Source organism: Spermophilus citellus, assembly GCF_964194105.1.
Source record: "Spermophilus citellus genome assembly, chromosome: 6".
Classification (NCBI taxonomy): domain Eukaryota; kingdom Metazoa; phylum Chordata; class Mammalia; order Rodentia; family Sciuridae; genus Spermophilus; species Spermophilus citellus.
The window spans coordinates 158,345,909-158,365,249 of record NC_138187.1 but is presented as its reverse complement, the minus strand read 5'-3'; the positions used below and the strand labels follow the sequence as shown (position 1 = coordinate 158,365,249).

General features: G+C 34.4%; 2 protein-coding genes across 7 annotated transcripts in view; both read left to right on the top strand.

Moving 5' to 3' along the window:
- Positions 1-19,341, top strand: part of RABGAP1L (RAB GTPase activating protein 1 like) — a 647,569-nt gene that overhangs the window by 225,658 nt on the left and 402,570 nt on the right. The gene's annotated exons all lie outside the window — the stretch shown is intronic.
- Positions 12,346-13,431, top strand: GPR52 (G protein-coupled receptor 52; the record flags this gene model as incomplete). The annotated part of the gene is made up of 1 exon (XM_081299524.1): positions 12,346-13,431. One exon carries the CDS (start codon positions 12,346-12,348, stop codon positions 13,429-13,431), a length of 1,086 nt encoding a protein of 361 aa, XP_081155650.1.

Genomic DNA, 19,341 nt, shown 5'->3' with positions numbered 1-19,341 from the left:
CCAGATTTGACACAAACTGAGTAGTTGAGTCCTGTTTAACAGAAGGATCAGCTCTGTATGGAGTTCAGTAACATATAGGGTTATCACAGCCACAGTGTTGAATATGTATAGAATGATGAGGGGTGTAAGTGATGTAAAAAGGCACTTTATGCTGAAGTTTTGTTTTTTGTTTCTTTAATTTGGACTCCAGAAACAACTCATATACACAAAAGCATGAGTCTTTCAAGTTTTCTTTTGAAAACTGAGTCATAGATGTTGCATTTCAAGCCAAGTTTTAAGGTTTGATTATTCTACACTTCATGGCTTTTTAAAATTCTAGTTGCTATAACAACTTTGATATTTCTTTACTATTTTTAGCACTTCAGTTGCCATAACAATAAGATATCTTAAAAAATAGCAATTTTCATTTATAAGGGAAAAATCCCTTTCAATTAAAATGAATTTGAATTAACATTCGTTCCTATAATGTGAACATATTACTTAAAATGTGTGCTCTTCTGTTTTTATACAATGTTAACAGACTTTTGCAGGAGATGTTTTGTGGCTAAACTTTCCCCCCTGTGTGTGTACTGTACACCATTTGAAGAGAAATGGCTGATTTGAACACTTTCTGTAAGATAGACTTTTATTGGATTTCTTTGATTAAAAATCTTATTAAGCAATTTCCAGATTTTATTTCATAAACTAAAAAAATCTCTTACCTTTGGAGATATGAGAAAGCTTGGGATTTCTTTTTCTTCTATGTTATTTTAAAGTACATTTCAAATATTTTTAGTGCCATACTAAAACAGTTACCACCTTACTAGTCTAGAAATAACTGGCATCCTAGACCTGAAGTATGAGACGTTATTCATAGGGCAGTACTTCTATTTACTCTTTGAGAAAAAAATTTTCTAAGCTTAAGTTTCTGATATTTAAGCCTCTAAAAAACTAAAGAAGGAGAAGACAACACTGCTATATTTGCTGTGCAAACAAACTAAAAAACATGGGGAGTGATATTTTTTAGGTACCTGGTTACTTATAGAAATTCAACAAATTAAAGCATATATACAGAATGGGATCCTAATTAGGATGAGTTATATACCACGTATGTATAAAATGTCAAGATATACCCTGCTGTCATGTATATCTAAAAAGAACAAATTAAAAAATCAGGACAGAAAATATTCATACATACACATATATCTGTGTGTTTGTGTGAGTGCACACATGTATATCTCCAGCAGCTACAGGGGTATAATTTTATTAGGTATGATTATATAGATTAAATTAGGTATAATTATATTAGGTTACAATCAGTTTGTACAGATTATATTAAGCATGATTGTACAACGTTATGATGTATTAGAATGCAATGTTCTAATTGATGCTAATCATGATCCCTGCCTATGAGGCCAACATTAAATTATTTTCATAACTCCAGGTTAAGGAAGGTATAGTAGTTAAAACTTCATATAAAAATTTAAATACAGCCAGACATGGTGGCTCATGCCTAAAATCCCAGTGACTCTGGAAGCTGAGGCAGGAGGACCACAAGTTCAACTTCAGCCTGGACAATTTATCAGGATCCTGTTCGAAAATAAAATTTAAAAAGGGCTGTTGATGCAGTTCAGTGGTAGAGAGCTTGCTTGCTTAACATGTGTGAGATCCAGGGTTTAATCCTTAGTACTGCCAAAAAAAAAATTAATTGTGAAATTTGATACAGTAAGAAAAGCAGAAAATTAACTTAAAAAAGTGCCTCAATTTTCTGGGAAATGTAGAATCCTGGTAGCTGAGGTTTTGTGAACTAAGGATTCATAATTTTATATTGTTTTGTTGTTAATCCCAGGATTTTCCTAGCAAGCATGGCCAGGTTTAGACAGTGATACTTCTTTCAAGGATATATTTTTTAAAAAGGCGTATTGAGGAGGTGGAAAAGATAAAGTACTATTATTAATTTCTTAATCTCATCAGGCTACCTGTGGGTGTAGTTTCTTAAAAATAATGAAACAGAAAGCTTACTGATAGTTTAAAAAGCATTTACTTTACTATCAGTGTGCTTTGAACAACTGCTATGTGCTTTCTTGTTAATATATAATTTTCATAAACAAATTTTAGAAAGGTTGGCTTTATCATCTTCGTTTTGTAGATGCAAGCTGCGTTACCTGGGGAGAATGATGTACCAGGCCTCTTGGTCCATGTGTGGTACAGCCATCATGCAACCTAGATCTACCCAAAGTCTGTCCCCAAATTACGGTCTCTCTTATCTTCAAACTTAACAAATGCTTATTAAATATGATGGTATGTCTAGTGGGAAATATAGAAAGAAAGATCATACTGTGTATGGTTTTATTTTAGTGTTCTGCATACTATTTTGACCAATTAATTTCATATGAATATTTTATGTTTGAAGGTTCCTGCACTAAGAAAGATTGGAATGTATGTGTAAATAAGTATTTTCTTTTTCCTTTGTAATTGACCCAGTGTAATGTATTCTCTTAAAGGTTTTGCTTATTTTGCAGTTGTCTTAGATCTCCACTGGCTGGGGCAGTCTCAGAGAGTGTTATACCTGGCCCTTAATAAAGCTTTCCTCATTTTAGGTCTCATTTGTATCTGGACTCTTGTGTTTGTGAGTACAAGCAGTGAGCCATGAGTTAGGTATAATGATTGTAAAGGTATGCAAAGGCTAGATGTATGTATTCTGTCCACCAAGAGATAGCACACCTTCTTTTAAGGCATTATATTAGCTTTCACTTTCTTTTGGTAGGGGTTGGGGGGTGGTTACCAGGAAATGAACTCATGAGTACTGAACCACTGAGCCACATCCCCAGCCTTATTTTGTATTTTAATTAGAGACTGGGCCTCACTGAATTGCTTAGCACCTTGCCCTTGCTGAGGCTGGCTGTGAACTTTTGATCCTTCTGCCCCAGCCTCCCAAGCCACTGAGATTACAGGCATGTGCTATGATGACCAGGGTAGCTCTCACTCTTGTGAGACATTATGTTAGTTGTTATGGTATTTTTTTTTTTAAACATCAGTTTATATGATTTCCTGGAAATGTGAATTTTCCTAAAATTCACTCATGTAATTTAGAGCTTTCATTTGTTGGGGTTACAGAGAAATGGAGTGCTTAATACATAAAAGTATAATCATAGGTTTATAATTTTCCTTGGTAGAATTGACACAGATTTTAAATGTTCCATTTTGATTTAACCTGATACATATACACCTATCATGACACAGAATGTTTCCCTTATTCCTAAAAGTTCCTTTATACCTCTTGCTAGTCTATTCCTTGGTGTGTGCTCATGTGTACACATACAAACACTGCACTTACACATGTACACATACTACCTACTTTCTTTGAGCAAGAAATTATTATTTTTTTGCTGTTTCAGAACTTCATTTAAAATCAAGCAGCGTATACTCTCTGAAGTGTAGAGGTAGGGTTTCCTGTTGTTAGTTTTATCCATGTTGTTCATATCATCAGTTTCATTTCTTTTTGTTGCTGAGTAGTATTTCTTTACATGGGCATATCACAATTTGTTTATCCATTCCTCTGTTGGTGGATATATATGTTTTTCCCATTTGTGACTCTTTTATTTTCAAAATATTGATATGAATCTTTTTATGCAAGTCTTTTTTAGACATATGGTTTTTTTTTTGATGGCAGTGGAAGGACTTAGGATAGATTTGTTTAATATTGTAAGAAATTCCAAAACTGTTTGTCAGAGTTGCCATTCAGAGTTGGGCCATTTTATAGCAGTGAGAAGGTTGCCATTGTTCTATACCTTACCAACATTTTGTACCGTCAGTCTTTGAATTTTAGCCATTCCCATGGGAATATATTGGTATCTCTTTGTGTTTGACTTTGCCTTTAAGATGGCTGTGGCTATGAATGCTGAGCACTTTTTCATTTTCTACCACCTTCCTTCCTTCCTTGACATACAAAACTTGTGCTCTTCATGGGGTACTATAAGATATTTTGATATAAGTATACATTATGTAATGTTCCGATTCAGTTTAAGGATATCTATCTCTTGAAATATTTATCATCTCTTAGTGGTGAGGCATTCAAAATGCTTTTTTTCCATTAAAAAATATATGGTGCATTATCATTATTATAGTAAACTTTCTGTGCAATAGAACACACAGCTTATTTCTCCTGTCTTAACTGTAGGTAGTATCCACTGACCAGCTTTGCCCCATCCCTACCCATTGCTCTTCCCAGCCCCTGGTAACCAATGTTCTGCTCTCACCTTTGTTTTTCCAGATCACCTTTAAAAAAAAAAAATATATATATATGTGTGTGTGTGTGTGTGTGTGTGTGTGTGTGTGTATAGTATATATAGTAGTATATATATATTCATGTATATTGTATATATATACAAACTATATAGTTTTATATATATATATATATATATATATATATATATAGAGAGAGAGAGAGAGAGAGAGAGAGAGAGAGAGAGAGAGAGAGAAAGAGAGAGACACACACACAGAGTGTTAGTTGTTGATGAACTTTATTTATTTTTGTTTGGTGCTGAGGATTGTACCTAGTATCTCATACATGCTAAGTGAGCTCTCTACCACTGAGCCACAACCCCAGCCTGACTTTTTTTTTTTTAATTAATAAATTGTAGGAGTTAGTTGTCTAGTTGGAATTCACGTCCTTTGTTTGACTAATTCCTTTTCCTAGTACTTTGACTGGCCAACTGGTTTTTTTTTTTTTAAAAATATTTTGTTTTAGTTGTAGTTGTGCACAAACCTTTATTTTATTTTTATGTGGTGCTGAGGATCAAAGCCAGGGCCTCTCCTATGGTAGGCGAGGGCTTTACTGCTGAGCCACAATTCCAACCTTCCCGACTGGTTTTCTTAATGATGTTTTTTATAAACATTTTTTATTATGACTTAGCCATTAAATTTTATTTTAGTTATTGTTTTCATTATCTTAAAAATTCTACTCTTGTGTTATAAAAATGTTGTTTTTTAATAATATTTTCTTTTAGATGGTATCGATTTTTAGTTTCCATTTTATATTTATCTGTGTTCCATTACAACTAAATTTTTGTGTATGGTACAAGTTTGTGTGTGATCTAAGTTCATTTTTCCCCAGAGGAATTAGTATTTCAAATGAGACCAAAAAAACTGCATCTGTGGATACCATTTTTCTAAGTACCATTTCTGGATTTTTCTAAGTGCCATTTACTGAAAAGATTTTCCTTTCCCCTTGACTTGTTTTAGGGTTTTTATTGAAATTCAGTTGACCATATAATTGAGGGTTTATTTTTGGACTGGTTATTCTTTTCAGTGTTCTTTTCACTGATGTTTTATGCCAGTCTTGACTACTATGGCTTTATAGTGAGTCTTAAAGGTTGTGCCAGTCTTCCCACTTTGTTTTTTCTTTCTCAAGATTGTTTTAGCCATTCTAGATTCTTTTTGTGTACATATAGATTTGAGAACCAACTGCTTCTTATTTTGAGAAAAAAAAAAAACCCTGTTTGGATTTTAATTGAAATAGCAAGAAATATATACTTAAATTTGGGGGAAAACTGACATTCTTAACAATATTGAGTCTTCCATTTCATCAAGATGGGATACCTCTCCATTTGTTTAGGACTTTTTACTTTGTCTTAGTGACATTTTATAGCTTTTAGAGTAGAGGTCTTACCTACTTTTTATTGTTTATTTCTATTTTCTATCTCTTGAGGCTATTATAAATGGCTTTTTTTGTTTTATAGTATCACTTCCTGTTATTTGTTTAGTATATAGAAATGAAAGATTTTAATATATTGACCATGTATTCTAACAAAATTTACTTGTTCACTCCTTAGTTTAATTTTTTCTTTTTCGTACTGGGGATTGAACGCATGGACACTAAGCCACTGAGTCATATCCCCAGCCGTGCCTCCCCACTTTTGTGTGGTGCTGGGGATTGATCCCAGGGTTTTGTGCATTCGAGGGAAGCACTCTTCCAACTGAGCTATATCCCTAGCCCCCTATCCCTTTCTTAAAAATATTTTATTTTGACACTGGTCTAGCATGCGGGCACCCTACCATTAAGCTGCTTCCCAGCCCCAGTATTTCATGTATAGACAGGCATGTTTGCCTTTTCTTTATTGGCTTGTGTTTCTTTTTCTTGACTGGCTGGGACCCATAGTACAAGGTGCATAGAAGGGGTGAGAGCATACATCTGTGCCTTCTTCCCATTCTTTGGGGAAAAGCATTTAATCTTTCATATCATACTAGATATAGGTTTTCCCTTAAAGTATCTTTATCAAGTTAAGGCATTTTCTTTCTGTACTACCATTAACTTAAAATTTTAAAAAATATTTTTAATTACCAATTACTTTAGTCATAATGAAATGAAGTTAATAATATAAACTTGGTTTTGCCCTTGAGAAGTTACTACATAAATATGATTTGTGATGTATATCACTTCAGAGGGTTTATTTATCTTCTAGTACTTAGACTATGTTACTCCCAACTATATTTGATAATGTGTTTAAAAATGCATTTTCCAGCATTTTGGCATTCTTAAAATAAGTAACCATTATTGTTTTTCAAAGTACTAGTCAAAGGGTCATGTAGAATTGGATTTTGATAGAGGTATAGATGACTAATATTGCTCTTAATTTGAATATATTAGGAGGTTGATTTTCTCCTTTGTAATGAATCATGTATTTTTTAGCTTTTTGTTGTGAAGCTTGTATGTCATACAACAGATTACAAGGAACTTTGTTTATTCTGACCTTCACAAAAACTAGTTACAACTCTTTCAGTCCTCTCATGTATTTTACAAAGCATTTTTATATTATGCTCTATATATTAAAGTTAAGTTAAACATTTGTTTGTTTTGCTCCCTTTCTGTGCCTAGTACTGTAGTGTGGGGACTTAAGATCTAATGGTAAACAAAATAGATGTTTTCTCCCCTCATGAGGCTTGAAGTCTAGCCAAGAAAACAAAACTGAATAAAATAAATAATTATAAACTATGATAAATGTGAAATATAGTCTGATACCCTCTGTGAACCAAAGGAAGGTTTCCCGGAGAAATTAGAGATCAAAAGATTGTATCTAAATCAAATGAAAGAAATGAGATACTATAGCAAGATAGAAATATCCTGAAGCAGTGGGGGTATAGCCAAGCTATGTAGGATTAGGAGTGAGGGAAATGTGGTTTGCAAATGAGAAATGAGACTAGATAGTTAATGTGGAGCCCAGTTTGTATAGGACCCGTTAACACTTTGTCTAAGAACAGCATAAAAACCCTGAAACATTTTAACACAGGGAAGTGACATCATTGGTTTTGCATTTTGGAAAGAATATCGTGTCTGTTTAGTGGATAATGAATTGAAGAAAAGCCATAAACAGTGCAGAAAGACCAGACTGGAAGTCACTGCAGTTGCCCAAGCACAAGATGAGGCAAGCTTGCAGAGGGGAGTGACAGTGGAGATGGAGAAAAATTAACAAGAGGGAAGGTTGGAGAAATGCAGTCTCCGTGCACATACCTTTTGTGTCTTCTAGAATTCATCAGAAGACAACAGTGTTTACTTTAGTCACTATCTGTTCACCTTCTAGGATACTGCATTGCTTATATAGCTCCCTTTGGTAGTCACTGCCCACTGCTTATCCTATTTGTCATTAATAGCTAATATCCCTCTCTTGCTTTGCTCTCTGGGTTCTATTGAGTAGTTGCTTGAATTGACTGGATGTTTAATATGAAATAATAATATATGTTAAATAATATATTAAACATATCTAAGGCTTAAATTTAAAAAATCAGATGCTTGTGCTGTGTCATCTACAGTTACACAGTTTTAGCTGTTAGATGTAATTGTGAAGTAATCCTAAATAATGAGTCCTCTCAGATATTTCCTGATTAGCGTTCATTAGTTGAAAGGAGAGGGAGGAAGTTGATGGTGATTATAACAAGAATGGTGCTAGTAAAACATTTAATGACCCCTCAAATGAAGAGAATGGTGCCTAATGTTGAAAACAAAGGATGCTGTATGTACTGAGCTACGTGAACATATGATATTAATGCTTTTTGTCATGATTAGTTCCTATTATAACCAGATCTGAAGATAGAAAAGAAGAGGAAGGGGCCAATAGAGTCAGTTGCTAAAAACAGGAAATTACTGTGTGAGTCCTACTGAAACTCTTGTATTTACTTATCCAGTTTTTAGGAAGTGGAAGGATAAAAGAATGTGTGCAATGTCAAAGTCACTGCTTCTTAGACTTTGCCTAACATTATCAGGTATCTTCGGAAGCATGTACAATTATGGATTATTTCCGGTGTTTTTATATTCACATACTTGCCAGTGATTTTTAAAAAATAAGTGTCAAACTAAAGCAATCTAATATTTGAATTTCCCTTATTTAAATTTACATTTAAATCTTATTTAGTTTTTTGCCATTTCTCTAATTTTAGAAATATTACACTTTAAAACAGTTTTTAAAATGTGTAAGTCTATACTTTTAATAATTTGTCTAAATTTTGGTAACTATAGTAATTAACATTTGATTTCTAAGTGTTTTGTTGTAAAGATTCATATTTTGACTTTTCTTTATATGGAATGTGGAACCTAACTACATTCATGAATATTTATTTATCAAATGTAACTTCATTTTGCATATTTATTGTTGTACTAGGGAATTTTAGATCTGATTTTGTTTGATTTTAATGCAGTTGGCTATCTCTTAAAGTCAAAATGCTTCACTGTAAAATAAGACTTTCTAGCTTTTTTGTGTTAAATTTAAATATTTACTTTCAAACCTAAATATAATATTTATTCAAAGATTGCTGTTCTAACTTGTCTTTAAATATTTCTGGTAATGAGAAATGCACTTACATTCTATAGTTCACCTAAATCCATAAAGGTTTTAACAGTGGCAGTCTTCCTACAAGCAGTTGTACCTTAGAAATATTTTTTTTAGAGTCTGAGGAAATTCTGGACACTTCCTGACTGGTAGTCACCAGTAGACAGGGGAGGGTAGGGTAGGTAGGTCTGTATAGCTAAGAATGGCGGTTTCATCTGTTTTGTCTGTTGCCCGACTGTCCCCTGGGCTAGTGATGCTAACCTTCTCCAGCGCCCACTTTCTTCATTCGAGGGTTAGTGACTGGTTTCCTACTGTAGAGGGGTTTAAGATTCTTACGGGTAAACTCTGAACACGCACAGCACCGTGCATGGCTCACAAAACATGCTTTTGCAAGTATTAGGTGTCTTCCCTTTTCATCCTCAGTTTCCTGATTTATTTTAAACCTGACATAATTTTTAAATTCTTTTTAATGTTCTAAGCCATTTTTAAGAAAGGTGCTGACCTCATGAGAAATACATCTAAAACAGATGAATGGTTGTCTGTGGTAAGTCAAAATAAATGAAAATGTTTTTAATGTCTGTCAAATACTTGAGCAGGTATTTAATTTGCCTTCTTCTAACTTGGGTGCTGCTTAACCACTGTGTGACAAATTTGTTTAACCCCCTCACCTTTTTTTGCATGTTAGGATAATTGTGGGATAAACAGTCTTTCTATTTCTTCTAATGGTTATATTCTGAGATCATATTTGACCCGAAGTATTTCTCCAAATCGATTTTAATATAGAGTTGTTAGTTCCAGGGCTTGCTTTTTTTAATATTTATTTTTTAGTTGTAGTAGGACACAATACCTTTATTTTACTTATGTATTTTTATGTGGTGCTGAGGATTGAACCCAGGGTCTTGCAAGTGCGAGGCGAGCGCTCAACTGCTGAGCGACAACCCCAGCCCCACCAGGGCTTGCTTTGCACCTCAAACTCATCAATTTTGTGTGGCGGTGGCGGGGATTGGAGAAATTAGTAAATGGTTTTAAACTTCTTCTACTAATGGATATACAACTATATATAGGCAAAAATTTAGTAGTCCTATCACTTGAGTTTACAAAGACTTCACTGATTTTTAATAATTAATAAGTTTTTTCTGCCAAAGAGCATTAGATTACTGCTGACTTTTTGGTGTCACAGTACCTTGTGGTAGTTTTTCTATAGGGTTTAAAGGTGTGTGCCAGTTTTTCTTCTCTCCTGTTCATAGGGAATAATTCTTACAGATGCATAAAGAGAATAGCTCTAGAAGTTCATAAGTGCCATTAACACATTTCTAAGGATCGGTCAGTTCCATTGTCGTCGTCTTGTCAATCTTGATCGGAGCTTGCCGAGTAAGTCTATAAGCCGGCATGTGCCTGGCAACTGTTACCTAGTGACAGTTTCAGCTGCAGTAGCCATTGGCTGTGCTGTTGATTGGGGCAGGAGGATCGAGTCACCTTTCTGATGGTGAGTTCTGCATCAGCTCAGGATGAGGAGGAGGAGCAGGGCTCGGGCTCAGGTGGAGGCAGTGATACTGAGAGATTGTGAAGATCTGCCTACAGCACCCTGGTAACTGCATCACAGTGAATCGGACTTCTGAATCAAGCAGCCCAGCCTAGCAGCTGCAAGAGTGAGTGTAGGTGAGAAGCGTTACCTTATTCCTGTGATGAGAGAACTATTTTGTGATAAGTAAAACTAAGAATGTACAAGAAGGAATATCCTGTGGCTTTTACAAAGGAAGAAGGACTTCCCTGAATGATGTGGCGGTGCATGAGAAAATAACTTTCAGAAGAATGCTTTTTGTTAAGCTGCTGTATTCTTCCTGAAGGAAATGTTTTCATTTCTAGTGCATGCTATTTCTTCAAAAGCTATGACAACAAAGACTGATAGGAGACTCTCTGAAATGCCTATACTTTAGAAAAAGACTTTGGCAAATGTTAGCCTGATGCCAGAATGACCTTGGAAGCCTTTTGGATGAATTCTGTCCTGCCTGCCTTTCAGTATTTCAAACTCGAGGATTTAAACTCATCTTCATGCTTTGAGGTATTTTAAAGCAAGACTATCTCACAGCCCACCTAATGGCTCCAGTATTAATTGAGCACTTGCTCAAAATATAATACAGAAATAGAAGAGGCATTTTCTTAGCATATGGCTGCTACATAACTGCAAATATAATACACAAGGTAATTTTCCACTTTCAGAAGATTTAAGTAATGATTTCATTTGTTAATAATCTAATGGAAATAGAAAAGGTATAGCAAAATGTGAAGCCTACTAGAAATACTTAAGTAATAAACAATGACAGTATTTCTAATCAAATACTCTCAGTGCATAGGAAAGTTTCTATTATTTTCTAAATTTCATATATGTGTGAGATATAGGAATGGTTGCAAAGATGAGAAAAACTTTGAGCTATATATTTTATTACCATGCACCAGTACAAGGAAGGTGGCATATTAAAAAAATGAAAGTTATCTTTTGTTAAAGATGCTGAAATTTATGGCTAAATAACAGCATTAAGAATTACAATTTACCTGTTTCAGACCCAACTCTGTAGATTGTAGGCAGAATATACTTAAACCTTATTTATGGAAGGGAAGAGATATAAATTACATTGCTGTTATTAGCACCAGTAACTGAATTGGGCTAAGACTCTTTTCATCTGAATGCTTTAAAAATGCATGCAGAATTAAAGCTTCAGAAGTTTATTATATTGCTCACAGGCATATGTCATTCTCCCTACTGGAAATATACCTCTTTTCTCATGAGAGTTATAGGGCAATCTTGAGTCTGTTACCTCCATTCTGCTCTTTGTGCCCATATAGAGATGGTACTTCTTGAAATTAATTTTGCTACAGTTATTTTTCTTACCTTTAAAAACAATTAGAGAAATGTATCATAAAGTTTGAACCATCAGCATCAAACCTGATCTGAGCCCTAGGACATTCTTTGTCACAGTGAACTTTTTCTTAGCTTTCCAACCAAATGTGGGATTTTAATTATTTAAATCTAAAATATGAATGCACTTTTCTTCACAGATGAAGCAGGAAGCATGAGACAATATAAGACTCTTCCTTTTTCTTTCTTTCTAGTTGATCCCTAAGAAACTATTTCTCTTATGAGAAAAAACAGCCCACAGAAGATTTTCTTCCCTTGGCAATTCATGTTTTTTTTTCTTCTTCTTCGTTTTTCCTTTTTCTAGAATTAGTTTTTCATAGTACAAGGTAATAAATCCATTTTTTCCAGAAGTGCCTTGTGTCTGCAAAAAAGTTTCTTGGCAGCATTCGAAGAAGCTAATCAGAGACCTCTTTTTACCTTTCTACCTTCCCCTCCTCCCTACCCCTCAAAGCTGAGGTGCATTACTGGTGAACTAAGACTGATGAAGAAACCTGAGCACTCTCTGGGACATTCAGCTCTAATTGACACACTGAGGCTTGTTGTGAGATTCATGGACAGAGTTTAACAGATGCTGGAAAGGTCACCTGCTTGCTGGAGCCAGGGCTGCAGATTCCTTAATTCCAAGCCATGAATGAATCCAGGTGGACTGAATGGAGGCTCTTGAATGTGAGCAGCGGCAATGGGAATGTGTCCGAGCGTCACTCCTGCCCACTTGGATTTGGCCACTACAGTGTGGTAGATGTCTGCATCCTTGAGACAGTGGTTATTGTCTTGTTGACATTTTTAATCATTGCTGGGAATTTAACAGTCATTTTTGTCTTTCACTGTGCTCCTCTGTTACATCATTATACTACCAGTTATTTCATACAGACGATGGCATATGCTGATCTCTTCGTTGGAGTTAGCTGCTTGGTCCCTACTCTCTCACTTCTCCACTACTCCACAGGTGTCCACGAGTCACTGACTTGCCAGGTTTTTGGATATATCATCTCAGTTCTAAAAAGCGTTTCGATGGCATGTCTTGCTTGCATTAGTGTGGATCGCTATCTTGCAATAACCAAGCCTCTTTCCTACAATCAACTGGTCACCCCTTGTCGCCTGAGAATTTGCATTGTTTTGATCTGGATCTACTCCTGCCTAATTTTCTTGCCTTCCTTTTTTGGCTGGGGGAAACCTGGTTACCATGGTGACATTTTTGAATGGTGTTCCACCTCTTGGCTCACCAGTGCCTATTTTACTGGTTTTATTGTTTGTTTACTTTATGCTCCTGCTGCCTTCGTTGTCTGCTTCACTTACTTTCACATTTTTAAAATTTGCCGGCAGCACACCAAAGAGATTAATGACAGAAGGGCCCGATTTCCCAGCCATGAAGTCAATACTTCTAGAGAGACAGGACACAGCCCTGACCGTCGCTATGCCATGGTTTTGTTTAGGATAACCAGTGTATTTTACATGCTGTGGCTCCCCTATATCATTTACTTTCTTCTAGAAAGCTCCCGGGTCTTGGACAATCCAACACTGTCTTTCTTAACAACATGGCTTGCTATAAGTAATAGTTTTTGTAATTGTGTGATATATAGCCTCTCCAACAGTGTTTTCCGGCTTGGCCTCCGAAGACTTTCAGAGACAATGTGCACATCTTGTGTATGTGTGAAGAATCAGGAAGCACAAGACCCCATACCTAGGAAGCAGGCAAATTCCTGCTCCATTTGAAGAGAACTCACGGTAAACCACATGGAATCTGACAGTGGTTTCGGATTGTACTCTTGATTCACCTGGAAATTTGCCACCAGAGAAATATTTACTTGAATGGATGACTGTGAAATGAAGAATGAGATTGCAGATCCCTCCCCACTTTTTCATGGGGGAAAAGAACTAAAGGAAAGGATGTGTAGTGGGTAATTCATGAGAGAATTATAGCCTGTGAATATAAATATTCAGTAATGGGAAAACTTTAGCATTGTAGATAAAGGAAGGATCTCAAATTTTCAGGACATGGGCAAGCCCCTCAGCGTCTGTTTCTCTGACTGTTTGTCTCTCATTGTGTCTCTTTACATGTCTTTCACTTTTTGTGTTTGTGGAAGTTATTATTTGCATAAATTGCCCTTTACAGAAAAATGACACATATTATATACATGGCCAAGTATAGCATCCAACTATACTTTTAAACACATGAATCTAGAATCATAGTGGTTTCTTTATGGAGGATGCACAGTAAGCCTATTTGTTTATGCTTTCACAGTCTTCTCTGCAGCACAGATTTTTCTGCCACAAACAAAAGAAATGGTATTTTTTGTTTCTTCTGGGTAAAATGACATTTGCTCCCCGCCCCCTTTTCCTAGTAGTAGCACCATATATGTTTAAAATATATATGTATGTATAATTTTCCCCCCCTTTCCATTTTTTTTCATCTGATTTCTGTGGTACTTTACTCCAGAAGTATCTTAGTTAATGAAAGAATCTACTGTATAAAGCAATCATATGGTAAATAATTTATTCCTTCCAACAAAGCAATCTAGTAGCTTGTTTGGGAGATTGTGTTAAATATTTTCATCAGATTTTGGAAACAGTTTTATCTTTTTTTTTTTGTTTTTTTTTTTTTTTAAGTTAGTTCATGTGCCTAATGTGCTGTCTCCCCTGCTGGTGAAGCTTTGTTTTTCTTAAGAAAACCCACAAGTAAGTCTAATGCAAATGCCGATACTCACCCTATAGTGATATATCACTCTTAATGCTATTTGGAATGTCCTTTTTTTAAAAGCATTAATTTTGTGTGTGTGTTAGGTCTACATTAGCTTACTGTTGTGCCCAGTAGTCATTTGTGTGATATGTATTTGCACATACTGTATTTTTTTACAACAAAGAAAATGTAAATTATGTGATATGTGCCTAATGTTTTCTTAGCACAGTACATAGATCAATGTTGTTTAAGATGTCAACATTGAAAAAGTATATACAAAAACTTATTTTAAAAAGAAAATACTTTTGTGTAGTTGTTTAGATATTTATATTAGATGAAGCTGCATTCTTAGTGCTGCTGAGACTATAATGTACTTAATTATCAGACACAGGAAAGAGCTATCAGGATTTTATTTTGTAATGATCTGTTTTCAGAAGCAGAGATCAACTTATTTTTTAGTGTGCTACCTGAGATTGAGTAGTACATTTGTCAGGGGTTTAGATGCAGCAAGGTGGCTTTTGGGGAATGAGTGGTAAAACAGGTGTGAGCAGTAGAACATCTATATCTTACTTTTTTACCTTAAGTTTCCTGAATCAAAAATGTTTGAAAATTTATATCAAACTACTGAGTATTTTTCTTCTCAGCATTTATGATTTCTTTGTTTTATAAAATGCATTTAATGAAATGTGCCTATGACTCCTCAACTTAGAAGCCAACCATGTTTGCATACCGGTGGTCTGACTTCAGAGGTTCTTCAGTAGAAATGCTGTCACTTTATTGAGGTCGTTCTGAACCCCTGTATATTTTTTAAACATGTAAGAAAGATTTAAAATAAATAATAAAATAGTATTCTGTATATCAAAATCAGACTTTGCTTCAGTTTAATGAAACACTGAATAGGAACAGAAGTCTGCTTGTTTGGAAAGAAAATTCTGTTTTACATTTTTATAGCTGGGGTTTATATTTATTTTTTGTCTTTGCCAGTGGTATCTTGGATAACTTGGAGCACACCTTGTAAATTCAGACCTGTTCAAGGAAGATGTAAAGTTCAAGGAAACCTCGTGCTGCCAACTTTTCAGATATCTGTAACTAAAAGTGTCAATATTATACATATTATTTGGGAATCAAATTTTGATTCCTTTAGAGTGTCAGTATAGTTAGAAAAGACCCAGTAGATGCTCTGCGTAGAAAGTCTAAAGCTTTGTGTATTACATTTTCCTCTTCTGACTTTTCCTATTAATGATTAACAACAATTGTGTGATAGACTCAGTGTTAAGTTTTACATATATTATAATAGTTAATTATCACTGTAGCCCTCTGAGATGGTAGTTTCATCTGTACCACTCTACGGATGAGGAAACTATAGAAAAGGGATTCACCTTGCAAGATTAATCAGTGAGTCAGTGACGGAGGTTCCTGCATGCTCAGCTAGATGGGGCCAGGCTTTCACTATGCACTGTTGCCTTCTTTTCAGATAGTTTATACAAACTCTGTCTGTAGTTTTTACCTACAACATTTCCCTGAGTTTTATTTTTTTTTTCTCACTCTAAGTCTTTTGCTTGAACTCTTTGCTTGTTGATACCTTTTTCTTTGATCTGGTAAATTTCTTTTATTAAAACAGCAATCTGATAAGCCCAAACTCACCAGCTTAATCTGTGATTAAACTGAAACTTTGGGCCTGGAATGTCCTTGATATTACTCTTGTTAAGTTTTCCTTGAGTAGCTTTTTCAAATCTCTCTGAATTTCTTTTTGAAAAAAATCTTTGATGGAGAAGAGTAGGAAAGAAAGCCTTTATCAGCCTGAACAAGACAGAATCAGGCAAGTGCTGGTTCAGGTTCTTCATGTATTACAGGGATGCATGTAACAACTTCAGGGCAAGCCACTCACCTTCCTCTTGACATGTTTTAATGCACATTCACATAATAAGATAATACTCATTTTGAAACTACTACAATTTTAGATTAATGTGTTTTAAAAATATGAAGCATAACCATTTTTTCTATTCTGTAGTAATTACCCAGTTTGGTTATAAATGACAGTCAAAAATAATGCTGTATTTTATCAACTTAGCTTTCTGTTGTTTGTGTAGTTTCTAAAATTATACAGCATTAAAAGGCTTTATAACCTATAGGTATATGAAATCTGAGCTGAAATCCTGTCCCTTGTAGGCCGCTTGGCCTTAGGTAGGAGATCAAATGTTCCAAAACCCCAGTTTTTCATGGATAAAGCCAGAGGCTTACTCTCCCTGTTCAGCTGAATTTGAGGACTGAATGAGATTTTGTGGTCCATGTGCTCGGCATGGTGCTCTGTACACAGAAACTGTTCAGAATGTGGTAACTGCATTTTTATTATCTTTGTGGGTACATATTAACATCACAACTTAAAAGATCTCTAATTCCAAGTTAAATAGAATCAATCCATTGAGGATTTAGGGTTTTCTTAGATAACATTTTTTTTTCCTACCAAATTTGTGTAAATTCGGATTTGGGGTTAAACTCAGATGTTTTTAAATAAAGAAAACTTTCACAATTTTTGAAAGCGAATTTCTCAGAACTTAGTGATGGAGACTTTGTTTGAAATTAGATACATAACAAGCAGATGTTAGGATGAGATTGGTATGATTCTGTGGTTTACCTACCTCCTTACTCTGTTTTTTAAATATGCTTGAACATTCTTTTTTCCATTAGGGTGCTAATAATAGAAAAGGATTGCCCAAGTATGTCTTACCATTTGTTTTTGCTGTGTAATTTTCCTCATTTTTAAAAATGGAATTTGAACTATTTTCATATATAAATTACCTGGAACAAACAATGATTAATAAGTCAGTTTGCTTTACAGATACCACAAATCATATAAGTTCAAAAATAAATAAAATTATTTTCTTAAAGGGATTTTCTGTGGTTCCCCTGTGCCCTCCCCCCCTTCCCAAGCTAACTAATCATTAATTGTGAAAACCATCCAACTTTATAAGCAATAAGAAAGATCAAGTTGTAGGGAATCTGCTAAGGTAACATTCTAGGAGCTTGAGGCTAGTTTTTTAAATGAATGATGATGGGTATCCAATCTATATGGCATTTAAATTCCACTGGATACATTTAAGAGTAATGTAAGAGTTTCAGTTTAAACATTGATATACTTCCTTTGTAACTGTAGTTTGAGTAAAGTAGATTGTTTTGTTTAGAAACAAAAAAAGGTAACATTCTGAGCACAGCATTGCTTCTGTTCAGGTAGGGCTCTCCTGGTGCACAGTAACACTGGTGAGCCAATGCTGTGTAAGTTCTAGTGGGTGCTCTTTTTCGAAAACAGAGCTATGTTTTAGGATTAAGAAGAATGTATAGAAAAAGGCATATTATATAACCAGTTGTATAGAGAAAATCAGGTAGATTTTTCAGTTGTATAGATATTAAAGAAAACAAATTGACAAATTCCCTTTTCAGTATTTTTAATAAACAAAAGTTTTATACATTATTAGTGTTGCTCTAAAATTTAAAAGATCCGTAATAATTTTAAATAGTAAAATCGGTTGTCTTTTAAAATACTAAAAGTAATGTAATTAGGGTTTTCTTTTTTTATTACTGTTCTTTTTAAAAATTTTGTTTTTACAGTGATCATTTCTTTTTTTAAAAAATATTTATTTATTTATTTTTAATTATAGGTGGACACAGTGTCTTTATTTTTTACTTTATGTGGTGCTGAGGATCGAACCCAGTGCCTCACGTATGCTAGGCGAGCACTCTACCTCTGAGCCACAACCCCAGCCCGATCATTTCTTTTATAATCAAGAAAATTAATGTTTTATTAAAAGGAATACTGAACATTTAAAAATATTTTGATGTTTTATAAAATAGCTTATGTTATTATTGCAAACAACTCTATCTAACATACTGCATTTTTGTGAAGATAGTTTATACAGTTTTCTGATTTCTGTAATATTTATTTCAGGTAAATTTTTCAGAGAGACTTGATGACCACCTTCTTGCAATATTAGATGTTCTTAATGCATTTGTGTCTTAACATAAACGGATTGAAGTGCTGTTTGCTGAATCTGAAATCTCATCACTGTAGGATTTTATATTGCACTAACGATGGCATCTTTCATTTTTCATGTCTTTGTAAAGACCCGAGGTTGGCCCTGCACTGGGGATATAGGGTCCAGTTGCTGCATTAAGTGCATTTCCTAAATATCAGTATTCTCCTGTAGGTTGTCCATCTCTGAAGATCATGTTTCGTGAATTTCAATTTATTTATTTATTTTGTGTATATGTGTTTATGACTTTTTAGTGATAACTTTTATTTTCTTTTTTCATGTGACTCCCAAAGTAAAGAAGGTCATATAAATAAATTCAGCAGGAGTCTGTTATTTTGATAAATACTTAAAAGATGTATGTGATATTAGAACCTTCATTATAGTAATTAACGTTTTTGAGATTCTAAAATTCTGAAATTTTTAGGTGATAAATATCAAGAAACATAGTAGTTATGGTGGAATTCATTGAATGAAAGTATTTTCTAAAATTCTTTCACTTCCAAAAGTGATAGTGATACTTAATCTGAGGGAAATCACATTTATCTAACTTTAAAATTTTGACTCTAGTTTTACTTTATGTTTTCTACTTGAGTATAAATAAGGTCGATGGCAGTTAAAAATGACCAAATATATTGTATAAATTCAAGGTGGCAAATTATTTAATTGCAAGGCACAAAAATAAAATACAAAATTATGTAGACTGCTCTCTAAAATTCAGAATGGATCTGTGAGTGAAACATAGTTAACGAGAGGTAATCTACAGTGCACTTGTCTATGATTATACCTGACATGAAGATGAGCTCATGTACATATTATATGTAAATGCAATTTAAAAGTGTTTACTGGGGCTGGAGTTGTAGCTCAAGTGGTAGAATGCTTGCCTAACACCTGTGAGGCACTGGATTTGATCCTCAGCAC